The 25,973-nt window shown below is 34.7% G+C and overlaps 1 protein-coding gene across 1 annotated transcript; it reads left to right on the plus strand.

Moving 5' to 3' along the window:
- The first annotated feature begins 3,759 nt into the window (after positions 1-3,759).
- LOC145587797 (uncharacterized) lies at positions 3,760-8,876 on the plus strand. Its single transcript, XM_081644474.1, has 4 exons — positions 3,760-3,919; positions 4,095-4,206; positions 6,634-7,858; positions 7,934-8,876. The coding sequence occupies exons 3-4, from the start codon at positions 7,547-7,549 to the stop codon at positions 7,997-7,999; spliced, it is 378 nt and encodes a 125-aa protein (XP_081500600.1). The 5' UTR covers positions 3,760-3,919; positions 4,095-4,206; positions 6,634-7,546; the 3' UTR covers positions 8,000-8,876.
- Positions 8,877-25,973: the final 17,097 nt, after the last annotated feature.

Genomic DNA, 25,973 nt, shown 5'->3' on the forward strand with positions numbered 1-25,973 from the left:
AACATGATACTAGGAATCAAACATAATAAACATGCTTTCTACATTGAAAGAGAGTAATAAGATTACATACTTTGAAGCCTCGTACCTCTTTCTAATAACAAAATACACAAGTTAGTAACTTCAATGAAAATAATAAAGAATAATCAAAGAATTAAAGAATTAAATTGAAATCAAATTAAATAAAGTTTTGACTAGTTTTGGACCAAACCCTCAAAAATTATCAACCTTGCACGTCTAGGGCGAAGGCAACTTCGAACTTGGCTAGATGACTCTAAGTCTAGTGAATGCGGAATATTGTATGTAAAAAAGCTAGTTTAGAAAAAGAGAGAGAAAGAAAGCATATATTGCTCAAGAGAGAAAAGAGAGAATTAAGGAAGAATTGATAGTGAATTGATGATTATTGATGAAAGTTGATTAAGAGAATTGATTGTTGATTGATGAAAGTTGATGAATAAAAAAGGTGAGATAAGACCTCTATTTATAAGAAAAAAGAGAAGGTCGAAGAATAAGAAAAGAAATCCGAATTCAAATCGAAATAAAACTCGTAGACAGCAGTTTTTGCAAATTTTGTTTTTATCATATCTTTTGATCTAGAAGTCCAAATAAGTCATATAATATGTCGTTGGAAAGCTCTTGAAGTCTACTTTCTAATAAAATTGGAATCAGATTAAAATCTTTTGTAGATAAAAAGATATTGCCGAAATAGTAGGACGGTGTCAGTTTTGGATAGAGTTTCGTATATCTTTAATATCTTTTTCGTTATAGCTCGGATTTGTTATTATAATATATCATTGGAAAGATAATTTCAAGATCTATCCAACCATATAAAATTTGGATAAAAAATATGAGGCACGAAAATAATATCTGACTATCTTTGAACATCTTCAAATTCGAATAGAATTAGGAAAGTTTTAAAGAAGGAAAGTTTATATTCAAATTAAATTCCATGATCTTATCTTTTCAAAAAAGGATAATTAAGATATTTTAGAAACTTTATAGAAGATTCTAATCAATCCTAATTAGTTTAGGAATAGGATTAAACCTTTGGACCCTCCTCATGATCATTGGGTCGTAGGTAAAATCCGGTTTGGGCCCAGTTTAGTATTTTGGCCATAACTTCCTCATTATTCATCGGAATTGGGCTTATAATATATCGTTGGAAAGTTCTTTTAAAGCCCCATCCAACTACACCATTATTGGACCCTTATCATGGACCAAAATAAACTGAAATGGACGTTTTTATAAAATAGAAATGGTTTTCGAAAACAGAAAGAAGGATTTTAATAAAAACTAACCGCAACACTTGACTTTTCACACTTTCACCTCATTCGATTATGGTTCGACGCATAAGGTATTCATCACTGGGTTTGGTTTTCGGGAGACACAAATGGGTGTCTACACATGTGTTCATGCATTTGCATGTATCTTAGATAAAAGAGTGGACCCAGATGACTATGTGGATGCATACTACAACAGGGCCACCTATGTTCTAGCCTATGAACCTGCAATTAAGCCTATGCCTAGACCCAAACATTGGGGTAGGGTCAACCTAAGACAACCAGTTCCCCTTCCAGTAAGGGTAATGCCAGGCAGGCCAAAATCTAAGAAAAGGAAGCTTGAAAAGGGAGAGACTGCAACTGGGAGCAAAGAGTCACAACCTAAAGCACCCAAATTTCAGAAAAGGTGCAAAAATTGTGGTCAACTTGGTCATTATGCCAAGACCTGTGGGAATGCACCTAAGCCTGAAGCAGCTGCACCTAAGCCTGAAGCATCAGCAGCATCTGAGCCAAAGACATCAACCAAACCTGTCCTAAACACACCTTGGTTGCAGGAACAGAGAAGGAAAAAGGCACAAAGGGCTGCAAATAATGTAAGCTTGTGTTATGTGTGTTGTTGCTTGTGTTTTTCTTTTTTTTTTTTTTTTTGCTAAGGATGCTAACTGTGGTCTGTATTTTTCTGACATACAGACTGCAGCTGGAGCAGGGCCATGGAGCATTGCAAACAGGTCATTCCCACAAGAGCAGCACCAGCAGCAACATGCTACTGTATCCACCCAGCAATCTCAAGCATCAACAACAACAACAGCTGAACAAGTGAAGAAGGGAGCAAAGGGCAAGAGCAAAGTTGTTTAGTTTAATTATGTAGCCTTGCTAACTTTTGTTTTAGTGAATGAACAATTTTTACTATCATCATTTGTCTGTAATGACTAAGTACATTAATTCCTCTAGCTTTTGGAACAAATGGAAAAATTAACATTGCAATGAAATGAAATTAACCTTGTTGTCTCATAAATATTTCTTTTTTCATTCATTGCTTAAGTTGTCACAGCATAAGTTGTTACAATTTTTGGGAGTCAACTCCTATTGAGCAGACTTCAGATTACAAAAGCACTACTAACACCAAATAACCTATGCTTACTTCAACTACTAACTAACATCAACACAACTTAAGCACAACTATCCTATGCTTACTTCAGCACAACTAAAATCATCCCTAACATCATCAAAACACAACAGAACACAACACCCACAGCTACCCAATTAAACCAGTTCCTGTTCTGCTGCCCAAGCTTGGAGTACCTCTTCCTGTCACCATCCAAAGCTTTGCACTTCAGCTTCAGGTTGTCAATCTCAGTGAGGAGGCACCTTCTCTGTCCTGTCAGATCTTCCACTTCTGTTTGCAATGAGGTTATCTCACCCTTCATGAGTTTTTTTGTCAAGGATCAACTGGTTGATGACATCCCTTTGTCAATCAGTCCCATCTTCTTCATCCACCCACTGAAAGCTCTTGCAACCTCGAGTTTCAGTTTTGGGATCATAGAACTTGCAAGTGAGAAACTTCCTGCCTGGGTTCTCTCTGGTCCATGATGTTAGCCTAGCCATGGGTATGCCACAATCACACTTCTTGTATTTTGAAGGAGAACACCTCACCGAAGCCATAATTCGCTGCAAAAACAAACAATTAGGGACAAATTACAACACTAAATACTATAATAACTCACCAACAATTTCAATTTCATGATAGTCACAACCAACAAAAAACCCCCAAATTAACATTACACTCAAGAACCCTAATTTTCATTCCACAAAATTAATACAAATTACACCCACCTCAATTCAATTTAAACCAACACATCTGTTTTGTGTACTAATTACAGTACTAATTAAGCAAGTAATTGAAAGTTACTTACATGAATTGATGGATTAAACCAAATAACTTACCTTTATCCGCTTCGCAATCCTTCCCTTTTCAACCCAAGAATCACCAATTACCCACACTAATTGAATTCGCCTTTGCTTGTTTAATGAATTTTGTGTTTAAATTTAATGAATTTCTGTTTCAATTTGCTGCAATTGATGAAAGATGGTTTACAGAGCAAGCAAACCATGAAGAATCGTATTTAAGTGGGAGAAATAAGGAGGTAGCCGTTGGAGTGGACCCCACCTGACAGAAACAGTAACGGATTCACCCAAGTGGTAGTTATTTTGACAGTTAGTGAGTTTGAGTGGTAGTAAAATAAAAAAAAAAATTAAAGAGGTACCAAATGTGAACCAAGGTGCTTTGCCTGGTACCAAATGTCAAATTTTCCTAACTTTTTGGTTTCAATAAATCTAGAGGAAGTATCTTCCACTACTTGGTATGGGCGGTCATTTCCCCATATCAGAATAAAAAAATATTATTTTTATTTTAAAGGGAAATGATATTTTGTTCAGTAAATAGGAATAGGGTAGGGTAAAAAAAATTAGAAGCCATTTTCAGGTCCTATCCCTTTCCCGCAAAATAGTTCCCTCCGCGAAACATTTGTTGTCGGAGGCGACCCTGGCGGCGGCGAAGCTTGAAACGAGCAATCTGTCCCGATTTTTAGGCAAAAAATCACAAATTTTTGCACCTCGTTGTCAATTCTATCGAAGGGAACAGGGTAAGTTGTTACTCCCCAGCAACTAATTTAATTTTTTTTTTATTTTTAAAGAGCTCTGTTTTTGTTATGTTTATGTCAAAGTGAATCGGAGGAGGTTTCGGTATTGACAAAGTAACTGGGTTTAGCCCTTTGAAATATCGGTGGTTGGGTTTATAATTTAACTTATGTGGTTTAGGTTATCAATGGAGGTTGAAGATTCTGTTGTAATAGGTGAAGGCGAGCAATCTGAACAACTCGATTTGGAGCAGGGAACTGAAGTAAGTGAGTTGGAAGCAGAAGAAACGGAGGTTAGTTTGTTTCTACTCTTGTTAACTTGAGTGATATGGTTGAGATGGAATTACTTTCCTTGGTAATTATTGATTGAACTTAGATCTTGAAAGGTAGGCGTATAATTTATGCAAATGTTGTTAGTATTGTGACCTTTTGACTCCATAATATTGAATTGTGAAATGTGGATTGTGAGTTGGTAAATGAGAAATTTGTATTGTTTGTGAATGTTGAATTCTCGTTCTGAGTTGGGTATGTGATTTTCATTTGTTAAGTTGAATTGGGATGCTTGTGATTTTGTGTTGAGCATTGAATTTGTGTTGAGAGTTGGGTAATGTTAATGCATACCAATGGTAGTCTTGGTTTGTTGAATATAAAGGTCAGGCATGTGAGTTGGGTATGGATTTGTTACTGATTTGAGTTGGTTATGTGATGTTTGGAACAGAACTGAATAATGTTAATGCATATTAATGATTGGTTGTTCTTTCTATTGTTAATGGAAAACAATGTAGTTGATATTGTTTGTTATATATTAATATTGTTAATGGAGTATATTGTTAATGTACTTTTGATTGTTCTTTCCATTTGTTCTTACTATTAATATGGAGTATAGTGTTGCTATTTAAATTTAAAGGCAGGAGTGTTTTAGTTATAATAGAAGATAGGGTTCTTCATATTTTATGTGAGTAAATATGTTGTTTTATTGCTTGGAAGGAAGTGATGGCTAATACACAAATGCATGATGTTTTAAGTTGTGGTGTCGGAGGATGGATCAACACCTATACGATGTGTTGTGGAGAGTGAAGAAGGGGTGCATGAGGATCTACTAGACCACTTTGAAGCTAGTATGGTTTTCAATAGTTGGGAGGATGTAGACAAGTTTTTCAAGCTGTATGGAAAGCAGCGCGGCTTTGGTGTATTTCAAGTCGCTGGAAATTTTAAAATTGAGAAAGGAAAGACAGACAAAAGTAAGAGGAGGAGCTGCATATGGAGGTGTGAATGTGCTGACAAGCCAGACTTGCATTGCGCCGCTGGGTGAATGGGAAAAGGGTATATGGTGGTGGGCTGTCTTTCGAGCTAAACCGGAGGAAGACGAAGAAATGTGGATTTCCAGTGGAGATGAGGGCAGCATGTAGTTGATGGTGCTGTGATCGAACATAAATATCATAATCCCACTCTTCTAAAGTTCCGATACATCTCAATGTATCGGCAAGATGAAATAATTACAGATGTTAGAAGGAAGTTGTTTAATGATTGTGATGCTGGAAGTAAGGTTACACAGTGCATCGTAGTTTAGAGAAAGAGCATGGTGGAGTGGAATATATGGCCCTCATAGAGAGGGATTTACAGAATGCACTTGTAAGGGAGAAGAAGCTGAAAATGGTCGGTGGAGATGCAAATGCAATGCTTGCTTATTTTGATAAGATGAGCCTAGATAACCAAAACTTCTTTCACAAGTACAGATTAGATGACGAGGGTAGGTTAATTGATGTCATGTGGGTGGATGCATAGAGTAGGGTAGCGTATGTGGAGTTTCGGGATGTTGTGTGTTTTGACTCGACATACGTTACAAATCAGTACGAGCTACCTTTTTCTAATTTTATTGGTGTTAATCACCATAGGCAGACTATATTGTTAGGGTGTGCCCTTATGTCTCATGAGGACACTAATACTTTTGTGTGGCTATTCTCGAATTGGCTATTCCCCGGGGGATATTAAGTTATTAACTGACTAGTGTGCAGCTATGAGGAAGGCCCTGAGTATAGTGATGCCAAGTGCTAAGCACAGGTAGTGTTTATGGCACATTTTTAATAAGTTTGGTAACAAGTTAGGTAGTTACGCGAAGTACCAGGAATTCCATGATGTGCTACATAATGTTTTTTATGATAGTTTAACTGAAGAGGAGTTCGAGGTCAATTGGACTGTAGCAATTGAGTCCTATAGTCTTGGAAACGATGAATGGCTCTCAGGTTAGATAATAATTATAATTTACTTATAAACTACTTCACTAATTTTAAATTTATCATAATTTATCATAATGTATCATAATTTATTTAGACACTAGCTACTTTATTATTTTTAAATTTGTGGGGTTGTTCTGATGTGTTCTGCTATTATGGTTAATGTTCTGTTCTGCTATTATATGGTTAATGTTCTGTTCTGCTGTTACTTTATGTATCATAATGGCTTTTTGCAATGTGTATGTAAACACAATGTGTCTCTTTTGTATGAGTAATTCAATTAAAATTCACATTGGAAAACTTAAAAGGTCTGTTTCTTTTTTCTGCCACTAAATGAATGTATATATGTGAACTTGTATATATTTGAATTCTGATGAGGTTTGTTAGGCTTTTGAAGGTCTATTTTGATCAGTGTTGTTAGGCTTAATCATTATGTAACACCTTGGAGACTGAATATATTTATATTTGTATTCATTAATTTGTTAGGTCTTTTTTATGAGAGACATATGTGGATCCCCGCATATATGAAACACCTCTTCTGTTGGAATGAAAACTACGCAGCATTCTGAGAGCATTAATAGCCCGCTTTTTTGATAAGTATGTGAAGAGGGACACGCGGTTGTATGAGTTTGCAGAGAGATATTGCGATGCCATCGAAAATAGGGCAAACACGGAGAAAGAAGCAGATGCAAATAGTGCCATAAGGGTGAGACAACTCATTACTGGCTTTGCATATGAGAGAGCCTTTCAAAAGGTGTACACTGATGCTAAGTTCGAAAAGGTCTAGGAGCAGTGTACCAGGCTTATGTATGTGAATGTTCTCCAAAAAAGGGAAATATTAGAAACTGTTGTGGAGCTTTTGGTCGAAGATAGGGTATGGAAGTATGTGAAACAGTTGAAGAAGGAGATGCCAAGCCCGAGTAAGAGAGTTTATACTGTGAACTTCAATCCTGAAACGAAAGATGTGTTGTGTGAATGCAAGATTTTTTAGTGTCATGGGATCATGTGTAGGCATCAGTTGAAGGTGTATGATGTGAATGATGTGATTGAAGTGCCATCTAAGTATATACTAAGGCGTTGGCATAAAGACGTCCGCAGGCGTCATACTCGTGTGAAGGTGGCATACCATGACTCTACGAAAACGGAAGAAGTGAAGAGGTATGATAATATATTGACTCGGTTTGATAGTGTTTGCTTGAAGGCAGCTAGTCGTCCAGAGTATGTTAAGATGGCCTTTGAAGCCATCAGCAAGCTAGAAACTAAGTTGGATGATGCAATAGACTAGGAGAAGGAGAAGGACAAGTAGAATGAGAAGGGTAACTCTAATTCAGGCTGTGGGGCATCATCTCCATCTGTGAACAATAACAGTCTAGAACAGTTTCAAGACCCAATTGCGACAATGAGTAGCTTTGATGTTGAGTTTCTTGGACACTTGTGCGCCATAGGCCTTGAAGACATATCCCTCGACCTGGAAGGTGTTAAGGATAAGACACCACTCGTAACAATGCAAACAACCCAAATGGTTTCACATAATGGTAGTTCGGTGAATGAGAGTCCTTCTGTTGCTGTAGGAAAGGCCATTTCAATTGGGGATCCAATTTCCAGGAGAAAACCACATAGACCAAGCGGCAAGCAATTCCTTTCATTCTCAGAGAAAGGTCGTACTGAATCCGGTAATAAACAGCAGAAAAATGGACCACTTACCACTCAGGTAAATACTTGATTTGTTACAACAAGTGTAGTGCCAGATTTTTGTTTAGGCTGACTTTTGTTTTTGCGAATACAGGAAAATGTACAAGACACTTCTCAGGGAATTGAACCCTTTGCTGCTGCTAAGCCAAAAAGAAAATGAACAAGGAAGTCTAATGTAAAGGAATCAGCACCAAATACACATGTAAGTGTACAGATAATTATTTTTGTGGAAACGGTATCTAAGTTGGAACTGGGGTAATAATTTATCTGTTTTAAGATCCATGGACAAGAAGCTAATCAGTGGTCTTCTTATCCACCGTGCTTGAGCACAAATACCCCCAGTGGATTGGAGGTATTGGCTATGGAACAAGCTACGGTGAACTTGATTATTTTATCAGATCAATTCATTCATGCCTTGGGTGGGTACTTCGGGATGTTCTTCCTTTTGTTTCCACTGCAAGTACCCCATACAATGCATCACAATGTGGAAATTAATTTGGTTTAGGACGCCAATGAGTTCATTGGTGGAGAATCCTTTTTTGGCAAAATTTTGGAAGCCTACCATGGTATAATTTGCCTATATGAAAACTGGGGGAATATGTGTTGTTTAAATATTCCGTGTTATGTTAGCTGTAATTTTGATATAAACGTGTAGGGAATAATTTCAAACATCCCACACTTGAGCCCCACTGTGATCATACAGTTAAGCATGGTGCCGTTCAAAGGGAAGGAAGCTAGAGCAAAAGAGTCGCCAACAAAGTTTTAGAAACTTGTAAACCGTTCACAGGGTGAAGGTTACACCCCTTCACGATCCATGAGATCGCTAACTCCATAGTGGTTCTGAACCATGACTGGATATTCAGAGGTGAAGGTACAAATCCTACCTAAAAGAGATTGAACCTGCCCTAAATAGGTCTCTACTTTATTTTTCTCATATTCATGTGCGCTTTCTCATTAACATACAATCAATATATTAATCCTAAACCTGTTTAATCTATGTTGGTTTATTATTAATGCACAAACAAATTTATTATTGGCGATAACTTGAATTAAAATCATATTAGCCTAAATAAAATTATTAATTATCTTATTAAGCGTGATTTCAAATACAAATTCCCTTTAAACCTGCAAGAGAGGGCGTGATCAAGCAATAACAATAATAATCAAGCAACATAATAACAACAATCATCATCATAATAATATTCTCAATCTCATGAAAGCATAATATTAGCAAGATCCTAGGCATGATACTAACAAATTTAATAACAAATCCTAACATGTCACTAAACAATAAAGATTAAAACTTTGATCCTAACATGATACTAGTATGATATAAGAAATAGGAAGCAACCTAAACATGATACTAGAAAGCAATAATAACATGCTAACATGATACTAGGAATTAAAATAATATAAGCATGATTTCTAAAGATATAGAGCAATGAAATTACTCACTTTGTTGCCTCGTATCTCTTTCTATTAAAAGAATACACACGTTAGTAAGTTCAATGAAAATATTAAATCACACAATTAATTTAAATAATTAAAAATAAGGATTTGGGACCAAACCCTCAAAAATTATTAAACTTTCACGTCTAGGGCGAAGGCAACTTCGAGCTTGGCTAGGTGTGTCTAAGTCTCTTGATGGACGAATGTTGTTTTGAAAAGGGAAGGCTTAGAAAGAGGCGGAAAGAATAAGCTTCTAGCTTTAAGAGAATATAATAGAAAGATGATTGTTGGTGATTAAAACGGAGGAAATCAACCTTATTTATAGAGAAAAACAACTGTAAATTATTAGAAAAGAGTTAGAATTTGAATGGGATTAAAATTCCTTTTGACGCGGCAAGATAAAAAGTATCACGGCGCGATAGGATTATCGCATCGCGATAAAAACAGTATTTTGCGGATTTTGTTTTTATCATAACTTTTGATCTAGAAGTCCAAATAAGGCATGTTGTTGGAAAGCTCCTGAAGTCTAATTTTCAAATCAGTTGGAATTAGGTTAAAATAGTTTGTAGAATAAAAGATATAGCCAAAATATTGGAAGGGTGTCAGTTTTGGATAGAGTTTCGTATTTCTTTCATATCTATTCCGTTATAGCTCGGAATTAATATTATAATATATCATTGGAAAGATAATTGCAAGATCTATTCAACCATATAAGATTTTGATAAAAATTATGAGGCACAAAAGAAATATCTGATCATCTTTGAACGTCTTTCATTTCGAATAGAATTAGGACTTTTAAAAAGAGAAGTTTTATCCAATTTCAAATTCTTTGATCTTATCTTTTCAAAATGGATAATTAAAATCTTTTAAAAACCCATAAAATATTCTAATTAATTCTAATTGGTTTATGAATATAACTAAGATTAATAGACCTTCCATATGATCATTGGGTCGCACATAAAACTCGTTTTAGGCCCAATTTAGTATTTTGGCCATAACTTCCTCATTATTCATTGGAATTTGGCTTATAATATATAGTTGGAAAGCTATTTTCAAGCCCATCCAACTACATAATTATTGGACCCTGATTATGGACTATACTAAACTAGATTTGACGTTTTTCATAAACAGGGTACGAAAAGAAATATTTTCGAAAACAGAAAAAGGTATTTTTATTAAAAACAGAGGAATTCACGAGACTCTTTCACATTTTGCTTTGTTCAATATTCATGAAGTGAAATATATTCATCACTGGGTTTGGTTTTTGGGGAGACACAATCAGGTTTCTACAGAATCTCCCACTTTGACTGAGTTTGGAGAAACGTAAGTTTCGAAAACAAAAGTCAAAGTAGCAATAGGGACGAAGAATGATGCTGAACGTTTTGCGATCCTAAATCATTCTTGAAACGCCGATACCTGCAAACTAGAGTTAGTTAAACAGATAAAAGAGTTAGAAACGCGTATCTTACACCGTCGAGCACACGTCTCTGAAGTAACCAATTTATTGTTGTATTTATTGTAACGACCTCCACAAGCTAGGGAACGCCATCATTGAAGGTGACTACCTGTAGCCATCTTCAACTTTTGCTGTGGCATTACCTCGCCACTGTTGATGTTGGGGTCGTGCTTCACCGCTATTGATGTTCACTCGTCTCTGAACAAAAGAGCCTTTTTTGAGATGTCCACGCGTCTCTGAACAAAAGAGCCTTATTTTGAGAAATGTTCACTCGTCTGTGAACAAAGAGGTTTTGATGATATGACCACGCGTCTGTGAACAAAAGAGCCTTTTGATGATATGTCCACGTGTCTCTAAACAAAGAGCTTTTGATGAGAGATGTTCACTCGTCTTTGAACAATGGCGCATAGGGGAGATGTCCACGCGTCTCTGAACAAAGACTTTGATAGGATGCCCACACGTCTTTGAGCAAAAGAGCTTGATTGATATTTCCACGCGTCTCTGAAAAAAATAGCTTTGATAGGAATGTCCACGCGTCTCTGAACACAAGAGCTTTGAATGTTTGTTGAGATCGTTCGATTGGCTGCGAACAGGAGCTTCAATGATTGGCTGTATCCTATAAAATCAAACATTGCCAAAAGATTTTGCTGGTGTTTTTCATAGGGTTGACCTAAGGTTTGGTGTGCTTGACTCATTGTGATTGCTTTGACTTGAGGTTGACTCAATGTGATTGACTGACTTGAGGTTGACTCAATGTTATTGACTGACTTGAGATTGACTCAATGTGTTTTGACACGTATGTGTAGACTCAACTCGATGTGATATGACACGACGTACATGACTCCTGTGTGCATTGTTTTGTAATGTGCTTGACTCAAAATGCAGAAAAGAAAAAATTTTCCGTCATTTTTGTGGAGGGTACTGACTTTCTCCCGAAAAAAGAAAGACGCGAAAAGGAAGAAGTGAAGTGTTTGAGCGTTTGTGGTGCATGTTGAATGAGCTTAGTCAAGTGTATGCGTTGACTTTGTATCTCATAGTACAAGGATTGTAGCATTCTAGACTATCTTGATTGATGACTCGATAATGAAAGTATTTAGGTGCCTTGGGCACGGAGGCTAAGTACTTCATACTCTGTGATGCAATGATAAGTGATTTTGATATGACAAGGCATGCTTCAAAGTTATGTTAAGATTTCATGACAAAGGTTCCTAAGGGAAGGTTTATTTGGTTATGTATCTGTGATGTGTGTGAAAGTGACACTAAGTTTAAGTTGCAAAAGGCTATCTAAATGGATAGCGATGAGCAATGGATATCCCTTGATATGTATGAATGTGAATGTATGAATGCATTGTTATTACGGGCGCACCTCAATGTGAGGTTGCCTACGTATCCGTTAGGAATCAGGTCGATCGTAGCTCTAGCCGAACCTCGCACAAGTATGTGTATACCTCAAAAAGGTATTTTGATGGGTTGTAACGTGGTTAGGCTAAAGGTTAAAGAAGAAGGGGATAAAGGCTCAAGACCCTAGATAAGCCCCCAAGGTGTGCAACCTTGCTTTTGAATCTCTGTATTTGTATGCTTGAGATTTCTCTCTTTTAAAACTCTTTTTTGTTTATATTTTACTCCATCTTTTTTTGCTTTTGCATTTTTTTTTATTTTGATAAGTGTGGGCAATCCCGATCATGCGGTCTATCACTCACTTGGCATTCATGTTTCTCAGGCATGGTACCGAGCACTCGATAAGAGACGCAATATGAGACGTGTTCATGTCAAAGACATGTTCATATCAATGACGTTATGACACTTGCCCTTTTGCACACTTTTATATTGTTATTGCTTTTTGCTATTTTAATCTTTTGAAATTCTTGTGTAATCACTCAAGCTTTTTAGAAATTGCATAAGTTGCACACCATCCCATCCCAAGGTTAAGTAGATGTGGGTTGAAAAAGAAGGGTCGATCGTTAGACGAGGCTCAAAGTGGTTTATCAAGAAAGGATGTATATTTGAAGGGTGAAAGGTGATATGATATGGCTATAAGGGGTGCCTCAAATCATTGGTATACCTTGTGCTTAGTCCGGCAATTTTTTTTTTTTTAATGATGCAATGCAATGATCATATGCAAGAAAAGAAATGCTCATTTTATTAAAGGAAAAAGAAAAACCTATAGAATAAATTTAAGAAAGACAAATGGTGCCTATGCTAGACTTATTGGGGAAGGGGAAATCAAAAAGAAGAAAAGAAGTCCGAAATCTTGTCGTTGAAGCTCGTCTTGTATCTTGCGTTTATCATCACTCGATTTTCTTGCCAGCCGGAGGGAATGGAAGCTTGTTTGCATCGATGAGGTCTTGAATAAGATTTTGAAACTTGCAACATTGATTTATAGTATGACCGTTGCTTTGATGGTACTTGCAATAGGAGTCCGGGTTACATTTGGGCGTCCTCCTTTTAGGAGAAGGATCTTGCATAGGCCCAATTGGAGTGATGAGTCCCTTAATAAGGAGTCGATCAAAGGCAATATTGTAGCTCATCCCAATTGGAGTGAACTTTCTTTCTGGTTCTTTGGCCTTTAAAGCGTTTTTATCGATGCGACTTCCATTTTGATAGGAAGAAGCGGAAGAAGGGTTGTCGTTCTTCCTGCTCTTTCCATCATTTTTATTAATTTAGACCTTCTTGTTGCTTGGAGGAACACAAAGGCTGTGGAAAGGGAAGTCATAGATACTTATTGTTAATTGTTTGACTCAAACTTGATTCAACATGCATAGATGGGAAGATCATGGAATATGAGGGGAATGATATGTATGGAGAAAGCATGTAAGATGAAAGTAGAAGAAAGGTGTGAGGTATGTAATGTACGGAAAGTGATGTGAAAGAACGTGAAAAGGTATAGAAATTTCCGGAATAGGACGGACCCCCAACTCGAATGACGGAAAGGACGACTCATGCATGGACCTAAGACATGGTCATGGTGAAATACATATACAAAGTGTGTGCTTAAAAATTGAGTGAAAGTGGCATGTTCAAGACTCGTTTCATGACCATGTGACAAGCAATATGATTAGACTCGAACAAGGACTAAGTTAAGACGTTATGTATATGCACTAAACTGGACAGGCTGTAGTATTGTAGTCATAATTTTTGATCTATGACTTCGAATTGGACGAAACTGACGCCAAATGAAAGATAAAACTCGGGGCTACAGATCCATAGGTTGTACGACTCGTAACTCTTTCTAGAACTCCGCCTATGACCAAAACAAGTTGATACTTGTGTAGTATACGGGAATAAAAATCCTAGTTGACTCAAAGGAATTATGACTCGATTTTATACATAGTTTTTAGCTCAAATTAATTAATCAATTAATTAAGAAAAGTCTTTCAATCCTTGGTTAGCTTATTTAAGCATATTTATAATCACAAGTCAAACCAAACGGTTAGTTTAATCACATATAAATATGCACAAGTAAATAATGCACAAGTAGTTAAATAGTCACAACATGATGCAATGAGTTTGCAACCTAACCATGATTCTAGTTCTTTAAAGTTCAAGGATAAGGATAGTCAAAAGAGGGTCCATGGTTATGAGTCCAGATGCATCCCGTGGAAGCCTTACCTTTGGAAGGGTTGGCGCGTATGGATGGGACCCCACAAGTTAAATTTGTTTCCATGGTTTGGTGAATTCACAAACTCGGATGTACCCTTCGTTGCAATGAGCGTTCGATTGGGTAGATGGAGCGTGAATTCCCAGATGGTTATAGCCATATGTAGAACACATATGAATTTCAGAAAAGAGGGAAAAACTCAATCAGGAAGTAAAATCGAGCAAACAGTACTAGAATCGGTCAAAGCAAGAAGACAGATTTCTGGCTCGGTATTGGAATAACTTAGCGCGAGACAACAGGGACCATTGCGAGGAGATGGCCCTGTCACGTCGTGATATCGCTATCGCATCACGACAGAGCCATCGCAATGCGATGAGTACTTTTTTCTCAGCGCTAATTCCTACATGCCTCAGCAGCTTTCTGTGTTCTTAGAATTTTCCAGTTTTTCGCAGTATTTTTTCGATTCTAGTTGTGAAAGATATTTCCCAAATTTCCTACATGAAAAAGCCTATGTTTTTGACGCATTACGGATGGTCTATCCAATGCGGACCTTTTTATGCTTATACCAATAATGTCAATCAAAATTACGCACACGAATACTTAAAACTTTTTTAATCTCATCCACTCATTCTAAATTATTACCAAAATAAATTTTAGGAATTAAAATAGAAATCCTCCCCAGTGGAGTCGCCAAAAAACTGTAGGGAATAATTTCAAACATCCCACACTTGAGCCCCACTATGATCATACAGTTAAGCATGGTGCCGTCCAAAGGGAAGGAAGCTAGAGCAAAAGAGTCGCCAACAAGTTTTAGAAACTTGTAAACCGTTCACAGGGTGAAGGTTACACCCCTTCACGATCCATGAGATCGCTAACTCCATAGTGGTCCTGAACCATGACTGGATATTTAGAGGTGAAGGTACAAATCCTACCTAAAAGAGATTGAACCTGCCCTAAATAGGTCTCTACTTTATTTTTCTCATATTCATGTGCGCTTTCTCACTAACATACAATCAATATATTAATCCTAAACCTGTTTAATCTATGTTGGTTTATTATTAATGCACAAACAAATTTATTATTGGCGATAACTTGAATTAAAATCATATTAGCCTAAATAAAATTATTAATTATCTTATTAAGCGTGATTTCAAATACAAATTCCCTTTAAACCTACAAGAGAGGGCGTGATCAAGCAATAACAATAATAATCAAGCAACATAATAACAACAATCATCATCATAATAATATTCTCAATCTCATGAAAGCATAATATTAGCAAGATCCTAGGCATGATACTAACAAATTTAATAACAAATCCTAACATGTCACTAAACAATAAAGATTAAAACTTTGATCCTAACATGATACTAGTATGATATAAGAAATAGGAAGCAACCTAAACATGATACTAGAAAGCAATAATAACATGCTAACATGATACTAGAAATTAAAATAATATAAGCATGATTTCTAAAGATATAGAGCAATGAAATTACTCACTTTGTTGCCTCGTATCTCTTTCTATCAAAAGAATATACACGTTAGTAAGTTCAATGAAAATATTAAATCACACAATTAATTTAAATAATTAAAAATAAGGATTTGAGACCAAACCCTCAGAAATTATTAACCTTTCACGTCTAGGGCGAAGGCAACTTCGAGCTTGGCTAGATGTGTCTAAGTCTCTTTATGGACGAATGTTGTTTTGAAAAGGGAAGGCTTAGAAAGAGGGGGAAAGAATAAGCTTCTAGCTTTGAGAGAGAATAGAATAGAAAGATGATTGTTGATGATTGTTGGTGATTAAAACGGAGGAAATCAACCCTATTTATAGAGAAAAACAACTGTAAATGATTAAAAAAGAGTTGGAATTTGAATGGGATTAAAATTCCTTTTGACGCGGCAAGATAAAAAGTATCGCGGCGCGATAGGATTATCACGCCGTGATAAAAACAGTTTTTTGCGGATTTTGTTTTTATCATAACTTTTGATCTAGAAGTCCAAATAAGGCATATAATATGTTGTTGGAAAGCTCCTGAAGTCTAATTTTCAAACCAATAGGAATTAGATTAAAATATTTTGTAGAATAAAAGATATAGCCGAAATATTGGAAGGGTGTCAGTTTTGGATAGAGTTTCGTATTTCTTTCATATCTTTTCTGTTATAGCTCGGAATTAATATTATAATATATCATTGGAAAGATAATTGCAAGATATATTCAACCATATAAGATTTTGATAAAAATTATGAGGCACAAAAATAATATCTGATCATCTTTGAACGTCTTTCATTTCAAATAGAATTAGGACTTTCAAAAAGAGAAGTTTTATCCAATTTCAAATTCTTTGATCTTTTCTTTTCAAAAAGGATAATTAAGATCTTTTAGAAACTCATAAAATCTTCTAATTAATTCTAATTGGTTTAGGAATATAATTAAGATTAATAGGCCCATGGTCATTGGGTCGCACATAAAACTCGTTTTAGGCTTAATTTAGTATTTTGGTCATAACTTCCTCATTATTCTTCGGAATTGGGCTTATAATATATCTTGGAAAGCTGTTTTCAAGCCCCATCCAACTACATAATTATTGGACCTTGATTATGGACTATACTAAACTAGATTTGACGTTTTTCATAAATAAGTTACGAAAAGGACTATTTTTGAAAACATCAAGAGGTATTTTTATTAAAACAGAGGAATTCACAAGACTCTTTTACATTTTGCTTTGTTCGATATTCATGAACTGAAATACATTCATCACTGGGTTTGGTTTTTGGGGAGACACAATCAGGTGTCTATAAAACTTCATATCCCTCATTTTGTATTCCAAACAAGCATCAAAAATGGTATATTTTGCCTATTATTAGTACTTTTTCAAAATGAATGGTATGGTTTGGAAACCCCCCTGCTGTGAACTACAACAAAGTTTACTCTTATGCTAAGTTTTGGAGCTATTATGCGGGATAGTGTTAATAGTTTTATGGCTACATCTTGTGTTATGGTTCGTGAGGATCTTGCTGCCAAGCATGCCCTCACCATTGCTCTAGCAGCGGGCCTTTGGAGAATTGAGCTTGAAACACTGATAACATAAAAGGTCTTTCAGCAGTTGGAGCAAAAGAAATTTGAGGCAACCTATTTTGGTCTAATTATAAAAGGTATTCTGTAAATTGCCAGCTCTTGTCTCAGCATCAAGTTTTCCCATATCGTAGAAAGGGTAACCAGGGTGCACATAAATTAGGACACATTAGTAAAAATTTTGATTGCCTTAGGGTATGGATTGGGAGGTGCCACTTGAAGCCCTCATTTTTGTATCAAATGACTCTGGTATTTTGATTATAATTAATATATGTTGTGCTTTCCGTCCTAAAAAAAATAGCCTGACTAATTTGAAATGGGTTGTTTTCTAAATTGCAAATTGTTAATACGATAATTTGATCAACATACAAAGCAGGAAGAACTTCTACAATTTAAATAACAAATACGATGTCACATACACAAGATAACCCGAGGACCTTAGTAGTCACTAAGCTAAGCAAACATGGTGTTCATGGCAACATTGACCACCATTGATATTGTTACATATAGCATGATTAAGCTGCAATAGCTCCTTGTCACATCCCTTTTCTTCTTACACTTCTCAATTTCATTCGATAGCCGGTCGTTTTCCTTTTCTAAGCATTGCATTTTTGCCTTCACGATCATCAATTCAGTCGATAACTTCTCCTTTTGAGAGGTTAGGATGTTGGTTACATCCCACTGCCAGTCCACAACGTCTTAGTCCACCCATTCAAAGAAATCGCATCCTTTCCGACCTGTTTCAAAGTCGTAAAATTTATAAGAAAGAAATCGCTTCCCCGGGTTGTCCTGTGTCCAACTGGTTCTCTTACACGCAGGAAACCCACATTCACAATGATTTGATCTACTCATCTGCAAAATTGGCAAATTTATCAGTAAATAAATTCGTAATTGTTTGTGAAGTTACATTACAAATTGAGACAATATTATAATATACTTCTTGTTTCAATGAATATGCCCCCAATTTGAATTCTAGTTTTAATTTGATCTGGAGATGCACTTCATTTTCACCATTAAATACATGCCCTATTTTAAATACCTTCGTGCTCCAACTTTTGTGCCATAACTTTTCCTTGGTTTTTTCATTGTACGGTTAAACATGAGTTAAGTATTGCTATTCCTTATAGTGATATTGTTATTGTTTTCATACCATTTTCGAGTCGTATCCATGTGCAGTTATATATGTTTTTTTAATTCTTTTTCAATTTTAATAACCGTTATTTTGTACCAGATACAGTTAAATATTATAAATAAACTGCTATAACATTACAAAAATTAAAATACAAAAATCAGTGAATGAATAGTAATAGTAATTTATAAAGGAGACAGACATTTGACTAATAGCCAATACATTAAAGCATACAGAGCACTTCCCGTCGTTCATGGTCTTACAGAAATTTGACTAATAGCCGGCCAAAAGATTTAAGGTGGTTTAATCCATAGACAAAATAAACACAAAGTTTCTAACATACAAAGACAAATTACTAACTAATAACCATGTTTTTAACAACTTACTAACTATTCTAGTACCTTTTTTTACCAATGACTTATAAGTTTAGTTCGTTGATGCGGAGGAAATGATGAAATCTCTGTCTTTTAAATCCTTCGGGCTCGATGTAAGCATGAAGGTAAGTTCCATCGCGAATTCCTGCCTCTTGGACTGTTACGCTATCATGCAAATCAACTTCGTTAAGCCACAATCTTACCCTTTGTGGATTGACCCGGTTATCATATGCCCGTCGGGTGAACACAGTCGTCATGGGGGTGTCATGTCTTGCTCTAAATTGGAATGTGTTTCTTCGTTCGAATAAATCACTAATGTGAAAAATCAATATCTCATTTGAAGTAACACCTCGTGGATTGGCTGGAACATGTTGCCCTTCCTAATACAACAATAACCCGTTACTGATTATTTTAAGTCATCAACAACAAATTTTATTATTATTCATTTGGTTGTACTTACTTACCGTGTTGTACGCAAGAACTACCTCGTTCTTGTAAAAATCTCTATGGCGTCTCAGTTGGTGTGATTAGTTGACCTCGGTTGTAGAAACGCAGCTCCTCTAGACGGACACCGGCTCTTCTCGCATAATGAAGAAATAAGGAGTTGAAAGGTTCGTCAACACTGATAGTATACTGTAGCCTGTTGTCGTCCACGTTCCCACCCTTAATAGACATGCTACATTGTGTAAGGAGGGGAAAACCTACTAACACTAGGCTATCACCGGTTTTATCTGTTTGTGCCGACGAGGAAGATGAAGATGAGGACATTTTCATGAAAATAATGGTGTTACTGTGTTGCTAAAGTTAAAAGATGGACATGGAGGTATTAGTCTTTTTTTTAGAGTGAAGGCTATTTATTTCATGAAGATGGACGTGAAAGGTAGTAGTAGTAACTTTGATTGAAATGGTTTTTATTTGATGTTTTTGAGTTTTATGAGTGAAATATAACATATTCATATGTTTGGTTTTTTATTATCAATCGATATCATTAATAAAACTTTTGGTTTGATGTAAATATTAAATGTGAACCGTCATTTGAATTAATTTTGTACTTTTTGTTTGACACATACTTTTTGCTTACAAGTAAGTGTGAAAAGTGGTTGCGTATATTGAATGACTCCAATTGCTCAATTAATTTTAAAACAAATATAGATTTATATCTCATTAACTATGGACACTAGTATTTCGAAATTACATGAACATGGGACATCCTTGGCAACTAGAAAAATAACAATACTTCATAATACAATTTAGATTCGACATAAACAATTTTTTAGACAAAATTATATAAGCTTGTCGTAGTTCACTTCTTTGTTTTGCTGTTTCACTTTTTTCCATTCACCATTAACTTTTCGACCTTCATCCAGGTCCACATCTCCAACATTAACTTCTTCCGCTGCCAATATGGAAACTCCTCTCTTCGACCTTGTTGTAAACAAAAAAAGTAGAAGATATGACTAAGTATATAAGAGTTTGTAATAAATTATTAATTTACAACTTAAATTGTAACTTTACCATAGGCAATTGGTTTTGTTGTTGCTCTACCATTTTGTATGAATTCTGATGTTTGATCTCATTCCCACTCTACCTTTATATAGATGGAGTGACAAGAGTTATTAATTCGTACAAGCAATCAATAACACAGTTAAAAATATCTTCAAAACCGTTATTTAGGAAATACATATGGTTAAATTGTATGTCCATAGTCACTTTAAGTATTACATGCGTGCTAAACCAACCCCTAAAAAGGTTCTTTGTTAATTAATTTGATAGTTTATATTTGAATAAAAACTGTATTTTAATTAACAAAAACGGTATATAATGTGTTTGGACAAAATGTGCAGACAAACCCCTAGGTCTTAACATGAATATGTATATGGTTTTGACATGGAATGGCGTAAAACAGTATAAAAATTAAGAATAACAATTTAAAAAATATAATAATCAGTTGTTAACAATAATAACAGTAAACACTTAATTTAAAACAGTAAACATTAGCTGCTGCATGAACTTCGTATAGGACAAAAGTTTATAAGTTATAATAACAGTTCAAAATCTAAAATAACTATATTTAAATAACTTTAAACTGTATACATTTATTGTGGCATGAACTCAGTGTTAGCTTTTGTACATAATAACTTTATTTATTAAAATAAAGCATATCAGTTTATGAATAATTAATAACAATATATAAACTATGAATAACCGTTTGTGAATAATTTATACTTGTATACAAATGTATAATAACAGTATATGAATAATTACAAAAATGTACATTCTGTACTTTTTGGCCTTTTCTCCATGACCAATAATTGGATGTTGATTTTTATCCCAGCAGTTTTGTACATATAGATAACAGTATTTAGATAATTATAGTAGTTTGTATTATAAATTAACAGTTATCATAGTAAATTTTATAAGCTGGGATTATGTGTGTTTTTCAGAGCAATCAGAGCATGCATCGTATGATGCCTACCCTTACATATATACCTTACCAGATGCTTTGAAAAGAAGACATTTTTCGTACACAAAATGAATCAAAAATATATCACAAAGTGTGAAAGATTAGATTTTTTACCTGACGGTGACATACGTACCGGTGAAGTGACTAAGATTTACGGCGAAAGTGGGGTTGGTAAAATCCAAATATGTTTGCAGCTACTATTGACGTGCTTGTTGTATCCGCACGATGGTGGTTTGTACGAATCATCCATTTACGTACAAGCATGTTCTGTGTTTCCAGCCACCAGACTTAAGCAACTAAGTACACATTTGGTTGTAAGGTAGTTAGTTGATGCAAATCCATTTAATTTGGTGCAAGTCAAAAAAATAGATGACCCGGGCCAAATCATGTTGGTGTTGAACCAAGTGGAATTAATGGTGTTGAATTCTCATGAAGGTTGTAGGCACATGTCGTTCTAGATTCAATTGCCTATTTATTCAGACATGAACACAACAATACATCCGAAGGCTTCATTGAGCGGAAACGGATATTAGTGGCTGCAACGAGGAAAATGAAACAAATTGCTAAGAGTTACAACATTGCCTTCATTGTCGTCAACGAAGTTAGCAATGTTTTTACTCATGCACCAAATAGTTATGGCACCTCCATCCACACATATACTTCTAGTCGGGAAGTCAAGGCATTATGAAAAGGATGATTCCAAATAAGATATTCATTTAAAAAGCAATATGACAGAGATAATCAATCATGGTACCACGAGTGGATGGTTGTGAAGAGCACTCAATCAAACTTACAGGGTCGTCAATAACCATTCCGTATCATAACTAAGGGATTAGTAGCCGATTAATAATATTACATAAGGGATTAGTGGCTGATTAATAATATCACATTAATATTTGGATTTATGCTTAAGATAAACATGCAACAGATGTAAAAGAGTTTTAACTAACTACTGTTAAAATTATGATTTAGTATACTCTCGTTTAGATTTAATGTACTGCTATTTCTGGACATTTACTGTTTAAATATAATATTACATTGACATTTGGTTTTATGTTTTAGATAAACATTTAACAAATGTAAAAGAGTTTTAACTACATACTGCTATTATTATGATTAAGTATGATGTTATTTAGGTTTAATGTACTGCTATTTCTGAACATTTATGGTTATGTTTTAATTGTCCACATGTTGTAAAGTCCACGTGTTGTAAATGTTGTAAACTTGTAAATAAAGTACAAATTGACATTTAAATAGTCCCATTAAATTTATATAAATAGCTCCTTTTAATTTGTATAAGTCACTAGTACAAAACTAACCATAAGTAACACCCAAAAAATGTTACATAAAGTGGTAAAAGTGTTATTATAGACAATAGGTAACACTTTAATGGGTGATACATCCGCCCATGTTACCTAAGGTTTTATGTAACACTTTGGATAACGCATGGTAACACTTTTAAAAGTGATACTGTAAACCTTCTTAGATAACACTTTTTTATATTACTAGTTCATACGCACGCGCGTGTTGCGCGCGCACCGATTTATGAATATAATTTAGAAAAGTATTAGCAAGATGTATAAATAAATTATTTGGTTTAGTTTTTGTAAATTTGTACATGATATATACTTGTATAAATTATTGGGTTAAATGTGTAAAGTATAACTAGCCTTTTGGCCCGTTCGATGCACGGGTTCTTACCTAAGTTATTTCATATGTAGGTATGTTTTTCAATAGTTGAAACTTTTGATATGAAATACGAAGTAATTGTTTCATTGCTAAAAACTTAAAGGGAAAAAAAGAATGAGGGTAGAACAATGGAAAAATATAATGAAATTTAATTACGTATATATACATGAAGATTGAAGGATATGAAATGACATATTAGTTTAAGTTATGTTTTAAGTCTAGGAATTAAAAAGAAATTTTTATATAATTCAATTCATATGTTTATGTGAAGTATATTAATTGGTTCAACTTTATTTTATTATGATGGAAATGAAACACTTCATTTTCTTAATTGAATTTGCAAGTTATGGAATACATTAAGACTTAAACAAAAAGATTAAAAGGGGTGACATGTGTCATATGTGGTATTAAGTGACTTGTGATGACATATGTCATATGAAAAATTATGGTTTGTGTTTTTAAATACTAAGTATAGATTATGTTGTATTGAAATATATTAACGTTATTACTTTGTGGCCATTCAAAAGTCATCCTACTTATTTATATCATACATAATTGATAAGTCTCTTATAAGAGGAATATTGTTACAAAAGAATATGTAAGTAATTTTTTTTACAGGCATGACAAAAGAATCTTGTGTAGTGATACTTGTTAAAAAGCATGTAGAATGTTGACTAATATATGGTTTAAGGAACTTTAAATTTTAGGAATTAATTAAGTCTAAGTGAATATGTGTGGAATATTATTATTATGAGTTAATATATGAACTTCTGTTTAAGAGTAAGCAATTGGAACAAGCACTTGTGTATAATCTTATAGAATGTATTAAGCATCTAATAAATAAAAATGTTTCTTTGAAGCTTTAGTTTAAAGTGAATTGGCACTTTGTAATGAAAATCAGTTGTACCATTCACTGACCATCTATGTCATGTACTATTTTAAAGGTGATTTTATAAACTTAAACACTGTTAGTTCTACTCAGTGGATTTATAATTAAAGGTTGTTGTATTATAGATAGCACTGGCATAGGAGATGTGTTATATATTATTAGTTTTGTTCGGTGGATTTAAAGTTATATTTTTCTAAATAGTAGGCTTACCATCTACTAAGTATCTATGTTTTGTGTTATAGATAGCTAGACAAGTTTACCCTCTACCACTTGTAGACTGTTATATGAGTTGTGTTATACTATGATTCATGACTTAATCCTATGAGTCTTTGAAGGGTGCAGACTGTTTTTTGTATGAGATTTTAGTAAGAACTTCCCAATATTAGGAAGCCATTAGTGAATAGTTAAATAAATCTATTTGGTAAAGTGTTTGTTATTTTGTTCATGAATTCGTAGTTGTATGGAATATAAATTATTGGAATAAGTGTGTAAGATATAATTACTTCATATCGAAATATATTAATGTTAGAAATTATTTATATCACAAACAATTGATAAGCATTGACACTTATGTTGATATGGAGTATAGAAAATTAAAAAAGTTAATATCATTGCTTGGATTAGATCACATGTTAGAGCTTTGTCTTGCTTTATGTTAATTATTTCTCGGTCAGGGGTTACTCGAGTTGGTGGGGTTACTCAAGTTACTTGGTTAGGGGTTACTTGAGTTACTCCTTATTGAATAACTCCTGAAGTAACCCCTGACCGAGTAACCTCTCGAGTAATCCATGACTAAACCCCTCGAGTAACCCCTAACCGAGTAACCCCTCCCCTTCAAGTAACTCTTGATTGAGTAATCCCTCAGGTAACCCATGACCGAATTCTCATGTAACCCTTGACCGAGTAACTCGAGTAACCACTAACCGAGTAGCTCAAGTAACCCATGACCGAGTAACCCCTCGAGTAGCCCTTGACTGAGTAACTTAAGTAACCCCAGACCAAGTAACCCTTGACCAAGTGAACCCCTTGAGTAACCCCTGTCCGAACCCCTCAAGTAACCCCTGACCGAGTAACACCTCAAGTAACCCTTTACCAAATGAACCCCTCGAGTAACCCTTGTCCCAACCCCTCAAGTAACCCTGACCGAGTAACTTGAGTAACCCCAGGCTGAGTAACTCAGGTTAATACAAAACATAGGCAATAATAGTTTACTCACCCATAAATGTCATACACAATTGTGTCACCTCTAAATAAATTTGCATTGGTGGTTAATAGGTTCTTCCTTATTCAAAACTCATAATCTTTGGATAATAGGTTATCTTCTTATAAAAGGGAAAAAAGATTTTACTCCGTAATGACTTTTGAATAATCCTTTCATAAAAAAACCACAATAAGTATTTTCTTCCTTAGAAAAAAAAAATTATTACACTTGTAATTTGCAAAATTATAATTAGATTACACTTTAAAATATCTAATGGCAATGATTGTTAATACTTTAAAAACTAAACTAATTGCGAACGTCTTATTACTTATGCTAAAAATTGAAACTCATTGCAAAGCATTGTCTGCTTACTATAGTTAATACGACCTGTATATAACAAGTTTAGTAAAGTCATTACATTAAAGAAAACGCAACTCTTTAAAACGAGGCAAATTTATTGTATGTTGAATGTTTTTCCATGGACATTTTCCTATAGAACATTAGTCTATAACAAGTTTAGTCATAGCTTCGACTCCAAAACTTTATAGAAAGTGTGAAACCATCTTATTCAAGACTTGACAGCTTTTTTCATGACCAAAGCTTTCAGATATAAAAATACTGCTCACTAAACCAGACACAGCCTGAAGAAGGAATATGAATACAAACTGAAATATTACAAAACTTCAAACAAAATAACAAATAAGATGTGAAATGTATCCAATCTTTAGCAAAAACCTTAAAATTTATATTTTGCTCCTGCATTGATATTTGTTTCTTACATTGCACTTCGTACAATTCCATTACTACAA

Source organism: Chenopodium album, chromosome 17, assembly GCF_948465745.1.
Source record: "Chenopodium album chromosome 17, dcCheAlbu1.1, whole genome shotgun sequence".
NCBI classification, from domain to species: Eukaryota; Viridiplantae; Streptophyta; class Magnoliopsida; order Caryophyllales; family Amaranthaceae; genus Chenopodium; species Chenopodium album.